At 59.8% G+C, this 20,583-nt stretch overlaps 2 protein-coding genes across 8 annotated transcripts in view; both read left to right on the forward strand.

Moving 5' to 3' along the window:
* The window catches only part of EIF3B (eukaryotic translation initiation factor 3 subunit B), a 29,554-nt gene extending 22,403 nt beyond the window's left edge, over window positions 1-7,151 (forward strand). For 3 of the 7 annotated variants that reach the window (XM_070230658.1, XM_070230656.1, XM_005615206.4), the window contains 6 exons: window positions 606-744; window positions 2,822-2,947; window positions 3,460-3,537; window positions 3,891-3,999; window positions 4,297-4,413; window positions 5,602-7,151. In XM_070230658.1, the coding sequence (XP_070086759.1) occupies window positions 606-744; window positions 2,822-2,947; window positions 3,460-3,537; window positions 3,891-3,999; window positions 4,297-4,400 (556 nt within the window). In that variant the 3' untranslated portion in view covers window positions 4,401-4,413; window positions 5,602-7,151. Of the gene's footprint in view, window positions 1-605; window positions 745-2,821; window positions 2,948-3,459; window positions 3,538-3,890; window positions 4,000-4,296; window positions 4,414-5,225; window positions 5,272-5,530 lie in introns of all 7 variants that reach the window. The other 4 variants (XM_023655150.2, XM_070230657.1, XM_070230659.1 and 1 more) reach the window with 2 other exon arrangements.
* Window positions 7,152-8,545: 1,394 nt separating this feature from the next.
* LOC100059729 (kinesin-like protein KIF19) overlaps window positions 8,546-20,583 on the forward strand; it is a 51,133-nt gene continuing 39,095 nt past the window's right edge. The window contains exons 1-7 of the mRNA XM_070232569.1: window positions 8,546-8,632; window positions 9,675-9,755; window positions 14,388-14,498; window positions 17,137-17,224; window positions 18,137-18,273; window positions 18,456-18,581; window positions 19,728-19,922. Of these exons, the coding sequence (XP_070088670.1) occupies window positions 8,546-8,632; window positions 9,675-9,755; window positions 14,388-14,498; window positions 17,137-17,224; window positions 18,137-18,273; window positions 18,456-18,581; window positions 19,728-19,922 (825 nt within the window). The remainder of the gene's footprint in view (window positions 8,633-9,674; window positions 9,756-14,387; window positions 14,499-17,136; window positions 17,225-18,136; window positions 18,274-18,455; window positions 18,582-19,727; window positions 19,923-20,583) is intronic.

Below are 20,583 nucleotides of genomic sequence, written 5' to 3' on the forward strand. Positions count from 1 at the left end.
GGCAGAGAGAGTATTCTTGCGGAAGGGTCCTCCCCGTGTCAGTCCACGTGTCATGTCTCCGTTGTGCTCCCCAAACGGGGGCCGAGACGGGCAGCTGGACAGTCACGGGCTCAGGCTTTCGTTGCGGGCCCTGGAAGGCGTGTCTGTGTTGTCGTTCTTCGTGGTGGAACGAGAACCCTTCCTGGCAGTCCGCTTAGCTAATGTAAAGTCCACGTCTCCTCCTCAGCACGGGGACACGTCCCCTCCCTCGTTCCCTGCTGGTCACTGTTCGCACACTGCCCTCCATAGGCTGTTTCCCTGCTTCATCGCAGACGCTTCCTGTTGTGCTGTGGAGGCTTGGCCTTGGGTGACCTTTTCTCTAAAAACGCTAGATGCCACACACAGTGCATGTCACTTGCACTTTACGTGTCTTCGTTCTCAGCGTCCTCAGGGTGCCGTTGCTGTTGTTTCCACGTTAACAGTGAGGCAGTGGTTGGGAATGCCCGAGGTCCCGAGTCCCTGCCCTGTGCCCTCCCCACAGAGCCTCTCCGGCAGCGGGCACGCGAGAGTAGGGCGTGCATAAGCCCGCTCTACGTGAAGCCTGACCGTGCTGTCTGTCTCCCCAGTATGAATGGTGCCTTGGCATTTGTTGACACTTCCGACTGCACGGTCATGAACATTGCAGAACACTACATGGCCTCCGACGTGGAGTGGGATCCTACTGGGCGTTACGTCGTCACCTCCGTGTCCTGGTGGAGCCATAAGGTATGGGGACCTGCGTAGCCTTGATACAGTATGAAGCAGGCGGTGCCGGGCTTGCGGCTGACTCTCCTCACCTCGGGAAGGGTACCGTGCGTGGCCTCACCTCTCCCGTCCCGTCTCCGCGGGAGGGCCTTGCTGTGGTCGTCATTAATCGATCTTTCACGCCCGGCCCAGGCTGCCTCAGAGTACCCTGAGCAGAGCGCCTGGGGCAGCCAGCCTTTCCCGTGAACAGGTTGGCGTTCCTCGGTGTCTCTCTTTCCTGGGTCAGATCATGTCTTGGGCCTGCTGCAGCCGAGTCCAGGCTGTCGTCCTCTGCAGTAGCCGGAGAGCCTTCCAGTGGGAATCAGATTGTACAGTTTCCCGCTTCCTAGGTGTGGAATTAGACCACTGAAGTTTAGTTAAGCAAGGCTGCTTACCGTGGCTCGTGAGTGCAGGGAGAATTATTTCCCTCCAGTAACTTCCCTCTGAGAGGTTCCTGGTTTGGACCATCGTTGTCTGGTCACCCAGCCTGTTAGGTCCTCCGTTCTACGGCCTGTGCTGGCCTCTGACCTCTGCCCCGAGACTGCCTGCTCCCCACGTGGAGGCCGCGCTGCCCTCGAGCACCCAGGCTGCTTCTGCCTCCTGGCCTCTGCAGCCTCCCCCCAGGGCTGCAGTTCCTGTGGGTTTGGTGCTTCCTGCCGTTCAGGTGTCTGCGGAGTTGCCTCCCCCGCCTCGTCACCTCGTCCTCTCACCCTGCCCTGTGGTTTCCTAGCGCTCACACGGCATGGATTCATCCTCAGTGATTGTTGAGAGTTCGTCATTTCCTTTTCCCGCTAGAGTGGAACATCGTGAGGGCAAGGGCCTTTTCTCTCCTGTTCTCCGCCGGGTCCCAGCGTCTGACACTGCCCAGCACGTAGTCAGCATTGTCAGGGTTTGCTGACTGAATGAATTGGCATGCAAGAAAACCGTTAACATTCCTGTTTTTAACTTCTTGAAAAGATCATCATCTCTGTCCGTACAAAAGGCTTGAGGGTACATCAGTGATTGCAGAAGGTTGAGTCGTGGCGGGAGCAGGGGTGCGTCCACTGCTGAGAGGGCTGCTTCTCCTGGGCTCTGGGAACTCCCGGGAGGGCATGAAAAGGTGTGCGCACAAGCGGCTTTCCGGAGAGAGGCTCCGTTTCCTTGAGAGGCTCCAAAAAGGCCGTAACCTGAAGAATTGAAGGAAGTCTGTGCTCCGTAGGGGTCAGAGTTCGTGTCTGTGGAGTCTCTGTGTGTCGTGTCCGGATGCTGGTGTCTTTTCGGCACAGTCCCCAGCTCGTTCCTCCCTGGCTGGTAGTGCAGTTGGCCGAGGGTCTCTGCGTGTCGGATTGCTCTTTGGCTGATTGAGTGTTGACAGTTGCCCTGGCTCAGGTGCGTCCGGAGCCCGTGAGATCGGGTACGGCTCCTGCTGTTGGATTGCGTGATGTGCTTTTAGGAACATGGACTTAGTGAGCATTTTCCCACTCAGGTCAGGGTATGTTGACCGTACCTGTGTCTTAACTTGTTCAAGTGTCACCTCCGTGAGGCTTCCTTGACACTTCGTAAAGTCCTTTTAGATTGACGGCCGCTCCGTTAAATTTCCATATGCTCCCAGAATGCTGGTCTGCAACAGCGTTACGCCAGGGTGTAAATGAAGGCACTGGTTTCTTCAAGAAACTCTTGTTGTGAACAAAATAGCAGCTGCACTAAACAGTGTGTTTGGTGTGTAGTTAACTTAGTTTCTGGCACAGGTCGCTCGTCCCAGACCCGTAAAAGGCCTGCGCTTCACTGGCATTGCTCCAGCTGCCTGTATACCGTGCTCCGTAATTCAGAACGGAAGCTTTTGCGTCTCTTGCTTCTCGACTGTGTTGCCCCTGCTGGATGTCATCCCAGCGGAGGCAGAGATCTTTGTTTTGTTCACCAGTGTCTCTCAAATACCAAAACGTTTGACAGGTTATTGGCTCTGAAACATCTGTTGAGTGAAACGGTTAATTTTGTTGTCCTGTTGACAGAGATCCCCAGACCTCTAGGTGTCGGTGGAACTCGGGGAGTGGGCAGCTCTTCGGCCTCTGTTCTCTCGTAGGTGGACAATGCTTACTGGCTGTGGACCTTCCAAGGCCGCCTTTTGCAGAAGAACAACAAGGATCGCTTCTGCCAGCTGCTGTGGAGACCCCGGCCCCCAACACTGCTGAGCCAGGAGCAGATAAAGGTCTGGGGTCCCTGCCAGGTTGAGGGGATGTGGACGTGATCGTGAAGGAAAACAGTGGTTCTTTTTTCCTGTTACTGTGAGGGTGGTGAGTGAGCATAGAAGCGTGACACTTACGGGGCTCTTTGAAGAGACACACAAACGGTAGGAACCAGACGGAGCAGGACAGGAAACTCAGGTTTTCAGGTTAAGGACACGTCAGTACCATGCTTGGAATGCGTGAAGTAGAGGGGCGATGGAAGGTGCCGGGCTGTGGGAGCGTCCTGGTGGGGTTAGGAGGCACACAACTGTGGGACTTACGTGATTGTGCTGAGAGGCTAAGAGGAGAGTGCAGCTCCAGGAAAGGAAGCAGCCTCGAGGACGGCTACCCCAGAGGGCAGACGCCGCGCCGAGTGCTCCCAGGAGCCCATGTTCTGTTCATTGGGAGGGGTCATGTCGTGTTGGCATCTTTGAGGATTGGCTTTGTGGTTCTTGTTTTGAATGTTTAAATCCTGAGTGACTTGTCTTTGTTTCAGCAAATTAAAAAGGATCTGAAGAAATACTCCAAGATCTTTGAACAGAAGGATCGTCTGAGTCAGTCCAAAGCCTCCAAGGTTAGCCTGGTTCCTAGGACTGAGGGAGATGAGGAGAGAGCCCCCGGCCCTCCTGGTGGAGCTGGGCCAGGAGAGGGGCCAGCGCCAGGCCTGGGGGGGATAGGAGGTGTCTGCTCAGGGAGACTCAGCGGGGGCAGCTGTGGGCCTCGGGGCCTGACCAACCCTCCTGGTGGCTGGCTTCTCAGTATGTATGGGGCGGGGGCAGTGTTAGAGGGAGAAGATGAGCCCAAAGACACCCTGTCTCGAGAATCTCTAAATTGGGTAGTCCTCACATCCTCTGACTGGGGGTCCCTGCCGATCGTGTCTTTTCATTTCCGTTTGTCCTGTAACTTCCCCCCCAACTCCATGTGTAGGAATTAGTAGAGAGAAGACGAACCATGATGGAGGATTTCCGGAAATACCGGAAAATGGCCCAAGAGCTCTATATGGAGCAGAAAAACGAACGTCTCGAATTGCGAGGAGGTAACTTTAGTAGCCGAAGATGACGTTTTTAAAGGGTCTATTTGTAAAATATTTTTTCCTTTCGCATCTGGGTTAATTCTCCAAGTTTCTCAGTAAACTTCAAGTCTTGTCTAAAGATTCTCAAATTGTCAGAGGAGCTGGAGCTTCCACTGCACACAGGTCCGGGCCCCAGCTTTGCAGAGGGCCTTGGTGTGCATGCGCGTGTGCGTGAGGTCCAGGAGGGGTCCCCGGCAGTCCTGGGGGGGCTCCCGCACGTCTGCGCGCCAGTGCAGCCCCTCCTCCCCCTGCTCCTCTTAGGCGTGGACACTGATGAGCTGGACAGCAACGTGGATGACTGGGAGGAGGAGACCATCGAGTTCTTTGTCACAGAAGAAATCATTCCTCTTGGAAATCAGGAGTGAGCCGAGAGCACTGGTAAGACTTCTTCAGACAGGAACACTCAGATGCTGCTGGTGGTTTTTTCTTTCCTTTCTGTCACTGCACCAGTTACACAATACTCGTTCAAGGCTGCGAGTGGACCTCCAGCTCACGTGGTCAGGATTGGGAAGATCTTGGCATGAGCTGTCGAGAGTAACGTGCAGACCCTGGGTGTCAGAGCTAGGGCTTCTCTGGAAGCTCCAGGCCTCCAGCTCCAGGTTTTGAGGATGGTGCCTTTGGAGCAGGGTTTGGTCGTGGATGAGAGGAGGGCCAGGGCGGGCACTGGGCGGGTGGTGTGACGTGCCCGGGGAAGGGGAGGACCATCCCCAGGAGCCTTTGCTCGGAGAAGGCCTCGTGTCCAGCAGAGAGCAAAGACGGGCATTGCCGGCCGTGGTGCTGGGTCTGGTCAGTCCCGGTCGTGCTGAGCCGAGCGCCCTCACCATCCGCTCAGTCCCGGTCATGCTGGGCCAAGCGCCCTCACCATCCGCTCAGTCCCGGTCGTGCTGGGCCGGGCGCCCTCACCATCCGGTCATGGGTGGCAGGGCATGAGGGCCTTTGCAGTGAGGGAGGAAGAGTCCAGCGGTTCTGCATCTCGAGCTGACGTGAACGGGGGGCTGGGGGCAGTCTGAGGCTTTTGTGTGCGGTGGGCTGTCCACGCAGTGCTGTCCCCATGCCAGGGAGAGGCCCGTGGCCGACCGGAGTGAATGTGGTGGTTCCTTGGGAACCACGTCGAGGCTGCTCCCGGAGACAGCTGCCTCTCTCACAGCCATGAGACTAACGCGGGTCTTCGGGGTCCCTTCCGCCTTAAGGTTGTGTGCTGTCTGCCATACCTGCTCGTCGGGGATGACGTCAGTGGTGACTGTTCCTCTTTTTTTTTTTTTTTTTTTTTTTTTTTTAAAGATTTTATTTTTTTTCCTTTTTCTCCCCAAAGCCCCCAGGTACATAGTTGCATATTCTTAGTTGTGGGTCCCTCCAGTTGTGGCATGTGGGACGCTGCCTCAGCGTGGTTTGATGAGCAGCGCCATGTCCGCGCCCAGGACTCGAACCGACGAAACACTGGGCCGCCTGCAGCGGAGCGCGCGAACTTAACCACTCGGCCACGGGGCCAGCCCCCGTGACTGTTCCTCTTATCGTCACTTGTCAGGAAGGTGGGGACAGAGAGTAACAGCTGTTCCCTTGTTGCAGTGTCACGTGTCCCGTGCTGGACCCAGGCTCATCCTCTTGTGGAACCTGCACAACCCCTGGGACCCCCCGTGCTTTCTCCTGCTCTGGCTGTGCCCACACCTGGGTTCTTCCATCCACACATTGTTGTGCCTTGTAACCCCCGGGAGCCACGCTGGGGGCGTTGGAAGGCGCTGCTTCACGTTTTCTTGTTTGGGTTTTTTAAAGTCACACCACCAGTGTCTGCTCTTGGACTCGGGCACGTGCTCCGGCAGGCGCTCTCCTCCGGCCGTGGTGGTGCTTCCGAGGTGCAGCGTCCACAGCTGACCAGTCCTCTCGAGGTCCCTTCCTGTCCCATGCGCGTGGGCCAGTGTTGGTGTCCTGGCCGCCAGCGGGGGAGCAGTGCGGCGCTGTGCCTGGTGTGCTCGGAGGGCAGTGCAGCGCGGACTCCCCGCCGCCCGGGGTGTGGCAGGTTCTCTCACCAGGCTGAACGTGGAAATAAAAGCAAACCTGTGTGAAAAAGCTGTCTTTCTCCTCTTTGAACGTAGCTAGCGGCCTTGAATGTGGCGCTTCTCTCCCCTCCCTCCCCGCCAGCGGTGGTGGCCGCTGCTGGGCTCCTTGCATCCGTCTGCCACGCGCCACGCGGTGAGGAGGGCGACCACCCTCATGATCTCGTCTGCGCGTCCGCTGAGCCCTGCACAGTACGCGGCAGTCCGGGAGATGTCGTTTTCTTGTCTGTGCTCGCCGTGTCACCTGATGAGGAGCCCTGTAGACTTTGCCTTGGAGTTCTACAAGCTTGCAGACTTGGTTGAGAGCTGTCGTTTTAGCCACTATTACGTGGCTTTGAATATTTAGCTTTTTTGCCCCTCTAGAAAGGGAGTGAACGAATCATGTAATCTCAGCCCATTTTTATTTGCAGTGTCTTGCTACCCATCGGTGCCTTGTGAAATTGCGGTTTCTTCCACCTCTTTCTTTTTGTCCCCTTGGAAGCTGAAGTGTAGTTTGAAAAGCAGCGAAGCCTGCAGCAGGCGCACTTGGAATTCACGGCAGTGACATGTGCAAACCTCAGCGTTTGGGATTGGAGCAGGAGCTGTCACCTGTGGGCAGAAGACAGGCGGATGCCGCCCCTGCGGCCCAGTCAGCTGGTGCCCAGGCGGTCCTTGTCCTGCGGGGTTCCAGGGACAGTGGCGGTGGCGGGCTGCCCACTGCAGGCTCATCCTCACGAAGGCCCCGGCGGCTCAGGGTCCCCCGGGTGAGGCGGGCATTCCGCGCTGCCCCTTTCTCGTGAGCCTTAAATCCCCCCATCCGCTTTCTCCACAGTCCTTCTGGTTGCGGGCCTGCCGTTAGCGCGTCCCCGTGAGTGCCCGTTTTACGGTGCTTCTCGTTGCTCTCCTCTTTTCTCAGCTTGAGTGTGCCAAGACCTAGTTTTTCTAATTTCATGGCAGTAAGAAGAAGAGGCACACGGTTCTATCATATTCACAGGTTTTTAACAGAGCTTTCAAAAACTTTTCCCTGTTTGAAACTTGCTAGTTGTAATTGTTTTATCTGATTTGTAAATAAAAGGATTTCTGAAACACTGCCTGCTTCGACTCTCCTTGCTGCAGCGGAGCCTTCCAGGACCGCCCTGGCGACGATTCCTGACCCAGCCTGGGGTGGGAAAGGGCAGAGCGTCCCCCCAGCACTCTGGCCCGGGGCGTCCAGGTGGGCACTGGTCTGCTCTTGGCCGTGTCTGCAGGAGACCGGAAGCGGTCAAGGCGGGAGGGTATTTGCCTTCGCCTTGGAACCTGGCTTTTCCAGCAAGTTCTGGGAGGGGTCGAGGCTGGAGCCTTCGTGAAAGGGGGACATGGATTTCGAGGGGTGCCGCTCCCTCTCCTTGCCTCGTTCACGTGTCACGCGGTCCTGGAGCTCAGCACTGACCTGGACGCCATGGACTGTGGCCACATGCACACTCGTCCTGAGCACGCTACCGTACGCTGGTCGGTCAGTGCTGCTGGGCCGGCCAACCTGAGAGCCATGGTGACCTGAAGCGAGCCATTCACCCTCAGGCCCACCCCGCTGCTGCCGCTGGGCCCCTGCACGTCTTTCTACTCTAGTTCCAGTCACTCGGTGGGATTTCTCAGTTTCACTTCATGGATGCTATCTCTGATTGTACGAAACACAGGACCAATGGGCTGTGTTGGCACTGACCCCAGCTCTCGGTAGGGGCGGTGCTGTCTGGCACTTGTTGGCTGCACCGCCGGGCAGCTGCAGCCTGTGATGGTTGGTTCTCGGTGCAGTGACTTCCCTGGGGCCCGCAGTGGAAAAGCTGAGCGCAGTGTTTAAGCAGCAGATACGCCGGTGGTTAACTCGAGTCAGGCCCTGGGTGCAGTGCAGACAGCTTGGGAGAGGCCAAACCCTTTAAGGATGCATCTTTGGGAAGAGGCATTCACAGCTGAGGTGATTCCAGGAGATGTTAGCTACTTCAGTGGGAAAGCTCCAAGGCCAACCCTGGCGTGCTTTGGGAGGGGGCGGGGGGCAGCACTGCTCAGGCCTTTCCTCTGGCTGCCCCCTCTCCTGGCACCCCACCCTGCGAAAATAGATGCAGTCCCTCCGTCTCCTCCGGGTGTAGATCTCAGGCAGGCTCACCTGTAGATTGGGTGAGGCAGTGGAGGAACCCTGGGTTGCCATGGTGTTGGATGAGCACATACACATGAAGGCTGGACAGGTGTCTGGCACCCGTCCCTGTGTCTGTGTCTGTGTGCCCAGCATGCAGCCAGCCTGTGCCCCGTGGGGCCTGGGCCACTCAGCTGCTCAGGGCCCATCTGAGCCACGTGGGCAATCCCAGCATCACTGAGACAGTTAAGGACCAGCTGGGCTCCCAGGGGCCCTGCTGATGTCACTCGGGCGGGGTGGGGCGGGGCTGACTCGGGGACAGGTCTCCTCATCTCAGCCAGGAGAGCAGGGAGTGCGTGCATCCCTGGCCTGCCACATGCCCTCCTGCCCTGCCGCTGGCCCCTCCCCGGCTGGGGGCAGCCCGGCCCTGAGGGAGATGGAGCCCAAGGACCAGCAGCTCCTGGTGAGTGCCCTCCTCGCCTCCCCTGACAGCCGCAGGGTTGTGCATCTGCATCCCCAGCCCCGAGGCTGCCTCTGCCCTGCTCCCGACCCGCTGCCCCCAGCACAGCTTGGCACAGCTGAGGTCTCTGTCATCAGCCCCCCGAACCCAGCAGTCCTCAGCCTTCCCTCACTGGGACCTCACAACTCCCTGCTCCCCAACCTCCTCACCCCAAGTCCAGAGGCACCCCCCTTCACCCCTTGCCCTCTGAATCTCATTCCCTGGGGAGCTCGACCTGCACCAGGACCCCCAGAAGCGGGGGGTGGGCACCCTCTACCCTGGCCCAATCCAGGCCTGACCAGACCCTCTGCTGGCTCACGTGGAACCTCAGCCCGTTTGACAGTTGGGTGAGCTGAGGCTGAGGACTCGCCCCAGAGACCTGAGTCCTGCCTGCCCCTCGGGGAGAAGCAGAGCTACGGCTTCTGCCGGAAGGAACTTTCCCGTCCTACAGATGACAGAGCGGGGGCCCAAAGGCTTGCGCTGGCTTGCCGGGGCCCATAGCTCCTGGGGGGTCGAGGATTCGAGGCCTGGGGTCAGTGTGATCCAAGAGGGCCTCCTGTGGGACTCCCTGAGGATGGGGGTGGTGGAGCAGGGCAGAGAATGATGGACAGCGGAGCCCGGGGGCTTCCTACTTGAGAATAGCCTTCCCTCTGAACACACTCATGGCCTGCATGGAGCTTTGGGTCCCTTCTGGTGGTGGGTGAAGCAGAAGTAACCGGGTGAGGGGGTGAGACCCCCTTAGCTGTGTGGCCTTGGGCAAGTTACTTCACCTCTCTGTGCCTCAGTCTCCCCACCTGAGATTAGTGAGGGTAACTATGCACAGTGCTCCCCTCCAGCATTACGTGAGGCGGGAACAAGTTCACGCTATGGGTTGGAAGGTTAGCACTTGGGGCTCAGTGGCCTTGATGCCTCACTGAGAGCGTGGAGCTCATGAGGTGGGGATGGGGAGGAGTGGGGAGAGTTTGGGCTGGGCGTCTCCGGTGTCCTGGAAGAATCCTGCCCACAGGTAGCGCTGCGGATCCGCCCGCTCAATGACACAGAACTGGAGGAAGGAGCCACCGCCATCGCCCACAAAGTCGGGGACCAGGTGAGGCTGTAGGGGCACAGAGGGTGCGTCCACCGGGTCGCAAAGCTCACCCTCCCAGTGCACACTTCACCTGCTTCGATCCCTCGCTCGCCCACTTGCTCATTCTCTCATTCATGCCTTCAGCAAATGTTCAGATCCAGTGCTCCCCGCGGCCAGATGCTGTTCCAGACGCTGTTCCAGACGCGGGTAGGGCCGTGAGGCAGACAAGGGCCCACCCAACCCAGCTCACTTTCTAGTGGGGGTGGGGGGCAGCCGGACATCTCGGGGGGGTGCAGTGCCTCAGAGAGGAGGAAGCAGAGCACAGGTGGGCCCGAAGGCCTCTCTGATAGGACGCCCGGGCAGCACCCAGAGGAGGGGGCCCAGTGGTCTCCGGGAGGGAGTGATGCTCCAGGTCCCGACGCAGGAGCGGCTGGGCTCAAGGGCCTGGAGCCGTGGGAGCGGGAGACGGCGGGGCCCAGCGCGAATTTAGCAGGTCCAGGTCCAGGGCTGCAGTTTGGGGAAGGGGCCCAGGTGACTGCGGGCAGCAGGATGCTGCCTCGCCGAGGATTCCTGCTCCTCGGTTTGGACACGTTGGTGCCCGTCGTAGTCACTTGCTGGAATAAATGCCAAATTTGGGGGAAAACAAGATTTTGTCAAGAGAATTGGGTTTTCCCATTTGTCGTCAGAAAGGCAGCTTTAGCGAGGAATTGAATGTGGTTCCTGGGAGCGTGTTTGCCCATCCAAGGCAGAGGGCCAGGATGTTGGGGAGCCCTGGCTGCCGGCTGCCCACCAGGGTTGGGGCGCCCAGTGCCGACCCAGCCGGAGGGAGAGAAGCTGGAGGGGCGATGCTGCGGGAAGATGAAATGGACGGAATGACTGGGGGGCAGGAGGGGCAGGGAGGCCAGGGGAACTGGTGCTGAGTTCCTAGATAACTCAGCAGTAAAACAGGACGGGGCCCTTGTTAAATCGGGGGGAAGAAGAGAGGACCCTTTAAATAACTTTTAAGACAAATAATTTGCTGGAATCTATAGTGGCTCTTAAAGTAATGTCACTAGTCCTCAGACCTCGGGGCTTTGCCCATCATGGGGGCTTGCCAGGGTCCAGCCCCAGCATGAACAGGGTCTCCTGAGGGATGGACGGCGTCCGCGAGGGAGGAGGCGGTGAGACAAGGAGTTTTGTGTCCAAGTCTAACTTTATTTTGTGTATGTATGATTTATATAGGGCTCAGGGTATGCAAGGATGATTTCATGAAACAGTCCCAGTACATGTTTTTGGCTCACGTAAGCTGGTTTTTGCAAGGTAGACAATAGTCCTAAGAGTAATTGATTATAAGATAGACAGTAGTCCTAAGAGCAATTGATTGTGTGTAGGCCCTGGGGGAGTCAAGCTTCTGTAATTCTTTCCTTCAAGGAGGCTACCCCCAGCGGCCTCCTGACTCAATGGGCTGTGGCAACCACGGTCCTCCCAGAGAGATCTGTGGGGGCTACAGATTTCTTTGTTCCCTCTCCACTCCCATCGCTTCACCCGACCAAAGGACGGGTCAGAATGTTCTTTCCCTAGAAGATGTTTTTCCCCAGAACTTTCCCTAGAATATTGCATTGTATCATTCTCATTCCCAGGGCCGGGCTGACTTCCCCTGAAATAACCCCAGGTGTAGAGCAGAGTGAGCAAAAGCAGAAAAGTCAGAAGTACCGGGGAGACTCGTTGCAGGGGCACCCTGGTAGAATCCCTTGAGGGTCACCGTGCGTCCCCTCATCTCTCTCCCGGACCGTGTCACAAGGCAGAGGCTTAACTTGTAGGCTGACGGCTCCCGGCAGGGGCTGACCGACCTCCTCCCAGGAGGCTCCCCAGCTGTCCCTGGGTGACTTCTGGTCCCATCTGGTAACGGGAGCCTCAGCAGCACCCCTGTGTGGGTTGGAACACCCCCCTTTCATCTTTCTCCTGCTGTTTGCCGGCCGCACCCCTGGGAGGCCACCGGCCACACCTGAAGATAGTGTCGCCTGCTGGCCCCGGCCCTGGCAGCTCCGTGGGCATCCGGGGCTGCCCATGGTTCCTCGAGGTGAGGATGCCTCTCTCCTTAGAGGGAGAACTTCTCCCCAGCGCCCTGGTTTTGGGGCTCCTGTGAATCTAAGGAAACAGGACACCTCCGGATTCCACGGGGTGGGGGGCGGGGCTCGGGCTGAGGGGTTTGAAATGAAACAAGCGCATCATGAGAATGGAAAATCGTTTCAGCAAGTCGGAACCTCAGGTTTTCCGGCACTGCCGCCCCTCTGAAGTCTCGGGAACGCTGGCACTTGGTCAGTAGGCTCCGCAGAGGAGCGTTTCAGAACGATGTGGGTGACGGTGTGCGGTCACAGGTCCCCCTGGACCCTCTCCACCTGCATCCCCACCACCCCCTGCATCGTCTGGTCTCCCCTCTGGGCGTCTGGACAGGAATGTCTCGGAGTTATTCCAGAGCCCACCCCGGGCCTGGCTCCCAAAGGCTGCCTTGCCGTGCACTATACAAAAGCCCACTTTTTAAAAATTGAGGTGAAATTCACATGACACAAAACTCAACCATTTTACAGTGAAGAATTCAGTGGCATTCAGCACATTCACAGTGTCGTGCGACCTCTATCTAGTTCCAAAACATTTCCATCACCCCAGAAGGAGAGGCCACACCTGGGGAGCCGTCGCTCGCCAACCGCCTCCCACCGCCCGCCAGCCCCTGCCACCCCCACCTGCTTCCCGTCTCTGTGGGTTCGCCCGTTCTGGATGTTTCCTGTGAACGGGGTCCTACGATACTCGGCTTTCGCCCCTGGCTTCTTTACCTAGCACGGTGTCTCCAAGGTTCGTCCCTGCTGTGTGTCGTCGCATTTGCTTTCAACTTTTGATTTTGAAGTCACTGTGGACTGATCAAAATGCTGCCAGAACCCCGCAAGGAGCTCCCCTCTTCCCTGCGCGGTTCCCCAGATGTTAACGTTGCACCAGTTAGCTTCATCCTCCCGCCCTGTGCCCACACGCTCCTTTCCCAGGACCGTTTCAGAGTAAGGTGTGGGCATCGTGCTCCTCCACCCCCGCATGTCTCAGTGCGCATTTCTTAAAAACAGGAACGTTCTGTGACCCCAGGACAGCGAGCAAAATCAGAAATGAACACTGACATGATGTCACCAGGTCTACACCTGTGTGCACATTTAGCTGATTTCTCTCAATAATGTTATTTTCAGCAAAAGAAAACAAACATTTTTTTCCGGTCCCAGACTCAGTGCAGCTGGTAGGTTTTGAACCCGCCGGGCTCGGCGCTGTGCACGCGGTCTCGTTACCGCTCACAGCCGTGGGTTCGAGTAGTGTGTCCATCTTGTGGCCCAAGGAGGTGAGGGAACGTGCCCGCGCCTCCCAGCTGGTGTGGGTAGAAGCAGGATTGGAAACTGGGCTGCGGGCTTCCCCCCACCCCTCCTCCCCCCAGCAGGGACTTTTTGACTGCCCTTCCAATGCAGGCCAGGCCCATGTGCACACGCACCAGGAACTGCCCTGCAGGGGCTGCCCCCACGCCCTACTTTCTTGGATCCTCTCCGTCACTGGAAGGAGAAGAAAAGCATCAAGGAAAAGCGAGCGAGCTTATGTCATGGAGCAGGTCCTGGCCAGAAGCCCGGCCGGGCCCCGGGGGCTGCTCCCAGCCCTGCCTGACTCCCCAGGAACCCGGGCAGCCCTCGCCTCCCGGGACCTCAGTTTCCAGAGCTGTGGACCCACGCAGGGGTCAGGCGGGTGGCCAGGTTGGGGGGCTCTTGGTCAGCTCCACTGTGCCCCCTACAACTCCGTGCTTCCTCCCCAGTGTCCGGCCCTGCAGGCCTGGACAGGCAGCTGAGCCCCCCCCAGACCTCCACCAGCCAGGAGCTCCTCGAAGAGTAAACAGAGCTGATTGGTGTCTAACTGCCTGCCCCCCTGTCCCCTGGGAAAGGCTCCTTTGAACCTGCCGTCCTGGAGGCCCTAATGCACGGTGGCTCATCATCACATATTTATGCGAGACGGAGGCCCCGGGAGGGCCACCCGGCGGTCGGAGAGGCGAAGGCGGGCTGGAGAGCCCAGGTGGTCCTTTCCTTCTCCAGGTGCCTGTGGACCCCCCACTCTTCCGTTCTCTTTCCTTCGTGTGGCTCAGCCCCCTGAGTGGGAGGTAAAGAGGTCGGGGGTGGACATACTTGGGGCCGCGTGGCAAGAGCGCAGCAGTGAGGCTGCGGCTCAGCACTTTACAGTTTACAGAGCCCCTTCCTGTCTCTCCGTCCATTAGTTCTTCAAAGGCCCGTCCCTGTGGAGCGCTGCCTGAGGGGTCGTGGCGGGAGGGCTGTTTACAGGGACCCCAGCCCCCAGGGCCCGCCTGCTGGCAGGAGTGCAGGTGTCTGTCCCAGGGGTGGCTGTGGATTCAACATTGCCCAGTTGCTGGTGCGTGAGTGCCGGGAGCCTGGGGGGCTGATCGTCGTGGCTGTGGGGGCCGTAGCCAAGAGACGCTGCCCCCTCGGATGGAAAGCAGAGAGGGTGCTGGGCGGGAGCCCCCCAGCTCCTTTCCTGGCTGAGCACAGAGGCCTACGCCCTCCTCGGACCCAGGCCAGGCCCCCGGAGGTCGTCGAGGCTGCTTCCACGAGCAGCCCTTCCCGACCCCTCCCTTCTCCCTGCTCCTAGATGGCAGTGCTCATGGACCCCGGGGAGGACCCTGAGGACACGCTGCGTGCACACCGTTCCCGGGAGAAGGCCTTCATCTTCGACACGGTTTTCGACCAACACGCGTCGCAGGTGCCCGCCCCTCCGCCCCCTTCATCCCGTGGGCTGCGCCAGCCGTGGGTGTCTCACCAAACCCGGAGCCCCCCCGAGGGGCACTTGGTGGCCAGGTGGTCTTGTCTGTGACTTCTCACGGGGCTGTCCCTGATGAGCAAGGGCGTTGGCGCTTCGGGTCATCCCAAGGGCAAGGAGCAGGAGGCCCCTTCCAGGGGTGTGGGGGTGCCGCTAGGTCCCTGGGCCTGACACATGTTCTCACTCATCCCTCCGTCTGTCCACCCATTCATTCAGCAAAATGATGTCCTGTCCACCCTGTGGCTGGACACACTCCCTGCCCACGGGCTCCCTCCCCAGCGAGGGAGACAGACAGCCAACACGGAGAAAGGATCGCTACTAAGTGCTGTCGCAGGACCAGCGGGGCGTGCGGTGGTGGGGGGCCCTCCCTGAGGGGGTGTCTCAGCTGAGACCTTGAGCACGGAGCTGCAGACAACAGAGCGACAGAGCGGGGAGGGGTCCAGGCGGGCCCCTTAGCACACCCGTTCCCCAGATGAAGAGCCCGAGGCTCCGCGGGGTCACACAGAGGCCTGATCTTCCTCCTCCTCACCCCCTCTGCTGAGGACAGAAGGCTGCCCAGCATGTCACCTGACCCTGGCCCGGGAGCTGGGCCTTGTCACCCCACGTGGCAGAGGGCAGCCCGGGGCTCAGGGCGGACTGACACCGAGTGAGGGACACCCACTCCTGAGCCCAGCGGAGCCAGATTGGAACCCAGGCCTCCTGCAGTGGGAGCGTCACATCCCCAGGGTGATGAAGGCTGGGGGACTTGTGGCCCAGGACAAAGCCAGGGAGGGACGCAGGGCTTGTGCTGCTCAGCCCCATGCCCAGGTGACCTTCCCTTCCCAGGGGGAGCGGAGCCGAGGGAGGCCCCGTGCTCTCCGCACCACACCTCCGCTGCCACCAAGCCCCCCACTTCTCGCTCGCAGGCCAGCCGGCCCCCCCACAGCTGGGTGCCTGAGACCAGTTGCTCACGGCGTCCCTCATGGTTCTGTGGGCCCAGGAGGACCTGCTGGGCAGACCCTCGGGCTTTTAGTCATATATGGGGGGCGGCAGTCATCCGAAGGCCCCACTGGGCCCACGTCCAAGTGGCCCGCCCCCTCAGCTCCCAGAGGACTCACCGTCAGCATGGCGTTGGCTGGGGCTGTCCCCTGGAGCCCCCATGTGTGGCTTCTCTGTGTGGCTTGGCCTTCCTCGCGGCATGGTGGCCTCGAAGCTCCAAGAGGGCAGGGGGAGGCTGCTGACCTCTCTGAGGCTCGGCCCCCAGCTGGCACGTCACCACGTCTGTCGTGCTTTCCTGGCCACGCAGGTCACCGAGGCTGGCCCAGACTCGAGGAAGGCTCAGCCTCTCAGTGGGGCGGTGGTGGGAATTTGCAGCCTCTTTAAGCTACTGTACCTCTTTTCTGTTGCTGTCCAGCCTGGCAGCCGAGTTACAATGGAGAGCATCTCAGGGGGGTCCTGCTCAGAACTCGCGGGCCACCCTTTGTCACTGGGGACGTCGCCCTCCATTCAGGACTGGGCCGTAATGACGAGGCAGGACGGACTGGCTCAGCACGGGCAGGCCCAGCTGCTGTCTGAGCTGACAGGCTTTTACTCCCGAGATCTTAATGGCGTCGGGGGTAGAAGGGACCTGGTCATTAACTCATATCGAGCAGCTGCTGCTTGTCACAGGCTGAGCTTGAGTGTTTGATGTGCGCGGTCTTACAAGCCTCACAGCAACCCTATAAAGTAGATGGTAATATTGTCCCCATTTTGCAGACGGGGAAACTGAGGCTTCAGGAGGTCAGCAACTTGCCTGAGGTCACACAGCTGGAGAGTTGCAGAATCAGGACTCAGGCCCAGACTGCGTGAGTCCAAAGCTGCGGGAAAGCAGTACCAGCTTTGGAGTCTGTCCAGCCTGGGCTCAGAGGCTGCCTCTCCCTCCTGTGAGCTGCGTAACCAGCCAGGGCTGTTGGGACAGTGAAACGAAATGAGGAGCAGGGCCCAGAGTGGGCGCCCAGGAAGGGCAGAGGACATGGGGACTGCCCTTTCTATGCAGTCCAGCCAAACCTACACACCCTCAGACACCAGCTCTGGAGGGGTCCTTTCTTGAATACCGTTGTGGACGGGGAGCTCCCTACCCACACACTCCTCTTGCTGCACGCTGCTGCCTTAAATGAAATCGTGCCGGCCCGAGACGTCACTCCCTGGTCCTAGTTTTGTCCCGTACGGGGAGCCGTAATGCCCTTCGCAGATTTCCAAACCCTGCTGCAGCCTCACAGCCCTTCGCATCCTTTCTGATCTCTCCCAATTCCTGAAACAGCCCTGGAAATGACTCACAAGCGTTTAGTACCAGACGTGTGTGAGGCCTGTGGCGGAAGCTGTCACACACCTTCTCGCACCTGGGCTTGCGCGGTTGGCCTCGTCTCCCCCGGCGAGGCGGCTACGGGACCGGGATGGGAGCCCACACGCTGTCGACACCGCCCTCCCCGATGTAGCTCCCTGTGCATGTCCAGAGGCAACAGGACGTCTGCAGGCGCCACACAGCGCTCCTCTCCAAGCAGCGGGGGGCCCCGACTCCGGCCGGGCCGTCCGTTTCACCGTCTGTCCTTCTGTCTGTCCGCAGGAAGATGTGTACCGTGCCACCACCCAGCAGTTAGTGGAAGGCGTCATTTCTGGATACAACGCGACGGTGTTTGCCTACGGCCCCTCAGGTACCGCCAGGGGCAGGGTCCCAAGGAGGGAATGGGGCACCTGCCATGCACCGGGCTGCTCTGGTCTCTCCGCATCCCCGGCTCCTTTCATCCTTGCAGCCGCTCTGAAAGGCAGCTGGAATGATCTCCTCTTTACAGCTGAGAAAGCTGAGCCTCAGAGAGGTAGAGTGACTTCCCCAGGGCCACACAGCTGGTAGGAGTGAGCCTGGACTTCTGTCCACGCCTACACTGCTGCCCATGAGAGCCCACAGGTTTCTTCTCTGGAATGACTAGCTGGACTCATCCAACACTCGCAAAGCTAGGCTCCCTCTCGCCCCGAAAACTAGAACCACAGAGGGTCAGAGCTGGACGGGCGCCACCCCCTCACTGTGCAGATGGGGAAACTGAGGCCCTGAAAGCACCTAGACCAAAGTTGTAGCTCGTTTATTGCTTGCTTTCTTTCATTCATTCATTCAACAAACATTAGCGAGTACCCGTATGTGCCGGGCTCTAGGGAAGAGAGAGCAGGCCGGTCCTTGCTGGGAGGGTGGACAGATGAGGGGAAGGCGAGGCCTCCCTGTGAGGAGGCAGGCCTTAAAGGTGTGAGACAGCAGCCGTCTTCTTAGAAGAGCCGCACGGACGTCTGAAAGAGAGTCTGGGGAGAAGAGCAGCCGTGTCTCGTGTCCCCGTCCTCTGACACCGTCTGAGTCTTTGCCTCGGATCCTCCCCCACCCCGTGCCCCACTTTTCTCCCCCAGACCATTCAGACAGTTTCTTTTCCTTGTTTCCAAAATGGAAAACGTGCCTGTCAGCGGCCAGGACCGTTTGCATGGCAGAGGCGGCTGGCATGGACAGCCTCTTGGTAGCACAGCGTCCACGTAGGGTCGAGCCCCCCCTCAGGAGCCCTGCCTTGGGGGTCTCGCTCCTCCCGCAGGTGCAGGGAAGACCCACACCATGCTGGGCACGGACACGGAGCCCGGCATCTACCTGCGGACCCTTGCCGACCTCTTCCAGGCCATCGAGGAGAGCCGGGACGGCGCGGACTGCCGCGTGTCCATGTCCTACCTCGAGGTGAGCCTGCGCCCGCCCCGCAGCCCGGTCTGCAGAGCGGGCGTGTTCGTGTGTGTAACGCCTGCTGCGTGTTACCCCCAGGGGCCCACTGGCCTGGGGACGCCGAGCCCCAGGATATGCAAGTCCCTGCACTTGTTTTGCACCAAAGCTGCTTCCTTTGCGGCTCTTCTGTCTCCTCCCAGATTTATAACGAAGTGATCCGGGATCTCCTGAACCCGGCCTCGGGGTTTCTGGAGCTGAGGGAAGACTCCAGGGGCAGCATCCAGATCGCAGGCATCACAGAGGTCTCCACCTCCCACGCCCAGGAGGTGAGGGTCGCGGGGCCCACGGAGGGAGAGGGGCGCAGCCGCGGCGGCCACGCACCCCAGACCTAGCTCACAAGGTCCTTCTGGTTCCAGCTCAGAGCAGGGCCACACACACGGCCCCAAAGCTGAGGCCAAGCTGAGGGCATGGCGGATGTTTATGTCCATACCCCTGCTGTCCTAGCCTGAGCGCAGGGCGGACGTCGCTAGCGGATGGCGCACTCTCCCTCTGCATCCAGAGGCAGCTCAGCGTCCCTTCCTGCACGACCAGAGTCGGCCTCGAGCCTGAGAGCCACTTGCCGTCCCCGATCCTAAGTTTGCTGCCGGAAGGAGGGCCACTGGACGCTCCCCACAGCCCTCCCGTCCCTCTGCACCAGCCACACTCAGCTCCGCCCTCGGCCGGGCTCCGGGCGGGCTCGGGGAGCCTTCTTGCCTGTGCTCTCACAGCGGCTCTGTCGGTCTCCTCCACACGTGCTCTGTGGTCCCAGCAGGGCCCGGCGCACAGTGGGTGCTCAGCGGAGGCTTGTTAGCCTGGTTTCCACAGCGGCTCGCGTGACAGCTGCGTTTCAGCCCGCTCGCCAGCTCCATTGAGTCCATGCGACCGCCAGGACTTGTGTATTGACAAGGGTTCCAGGGGCCGGCCCGGTGGCGTAGTTGCTAAGTTCACACTCTCCACTTTGGCGGCCTGGGGGTTGCAGGTTTGGATCCCGGGTGTGGACCTAGCACCATGCATCAAGCCACGCTGTGGCAGCATCTCACATACAAAATAGAGAAAGATTGGCACAGACGTTAGCTCAGGGCCAATCTTCCTCACCAAAAGGAAAAAAATATAAGGGTTCTGGGGCTGCACCTGGCTCTGTGGGAGGAGATGGGTGATCCACTGGTGATGTCTGCTGTGGGTGGAGGAAGGGGCAGGGGTGGTACGAGTGTCAGCGGTCTGCCATCCCTGCTGGATTAGTTGACTCGGTTAATTAATCACTGATGCTGCAAACCTGAAATTGCTTCCCCTGGACGAGGTTCTGCCATCAGCGTCCCGGCCATGGGGGCTGGTGAAGAGTTGCCCAGAGGAGCTCAGGGGCCACACCTCCTTCTCTTGCCCGGGTGGGTCTGGAGGGGGCGCGTGGCCACCCCCGCCTCTGCCTCTGTCTTCAGATCATGCAGCTCCTCACCAAAGGCACCCGGCAGCGCACCCAGGAGCCCACGGCCACCCACCCGACGTCGTCGCGCTCCCACGCCGTGCTGCAGGTCACCGTGCGCCAGCGGCGCCGCGGCACAGACCTGGCGGAGGAAGTGCACGTGGGGAGGCTCTTCCTGGTGGACCTGGCGGGCTCAGAGCGGGCGTCCCAGGTACCCACCCTCTGACAGGCCCCCTGCCCCCTCCACCCTCATCACAGCCACTCGCCTGTGTCCGCCGGCCCGTCAGTCTTGAGCAGGACCCTGGCCGTCCTCGTCCAGTAGCGCCTCCGGCCCCTGGAATGGCGCCTGGCCCCTGAACGTTTGTTGAATGAATAATTCTCAACAAGTACTGAGTGGCCAAGCCTGCTGAGCCAGTATTTACAGGGGGCGTCCTGCATGCAGCGCTCTCCTGGGCACCAGAGACAGAAGATGAACAGCACCCAGGCCCGCCCCAGGGAGCTCAGAGCCTCGGGGGACGGGGGCAGACAGATGTGTGAGCGGATGATCACCGCACAGGAAGGCCTATGCTTGGCGATTCAGGGTCTGCACAGAGGCTGTGGGAGCCTAGAGGAGGGGGCCTCAGGGCTGAGCCTGCAGGAGTTTGACGGGGTGCAAGGAAGGGTGTGTCAGGTGGAGGGAACAGTGCATGCAAAGTGTGGCTGCTGGGGGCAGAGTGCACAGTTTACTATAGCCCGCCTGCCCCCAGCCCTGGCCCACCGTCCTTTGTGCACCTGTCGCCAGGAGTGAGGGCTGTGTTCTCTTGCTGCAGCGGCCTGAGCGTCCGTTGAGGGCCGGGACGGAGGGGTGCGGCAACTCCCGGAACGGGAGGCGC

Source organism: Equus caballus, chromosome 13, assembly GCF_041296265.1.
Source record: "Equus caballus isolate H_3958 breed thoroughbred chromosome 13, TB-T2T, whole genome shotgun sequence".
Classification (NCBI taxonomy): Eukaryota; Metazoa; Chordata; class Mammalia; order Perissodactyla; family Equidae; genus Equus; species Equus caballus.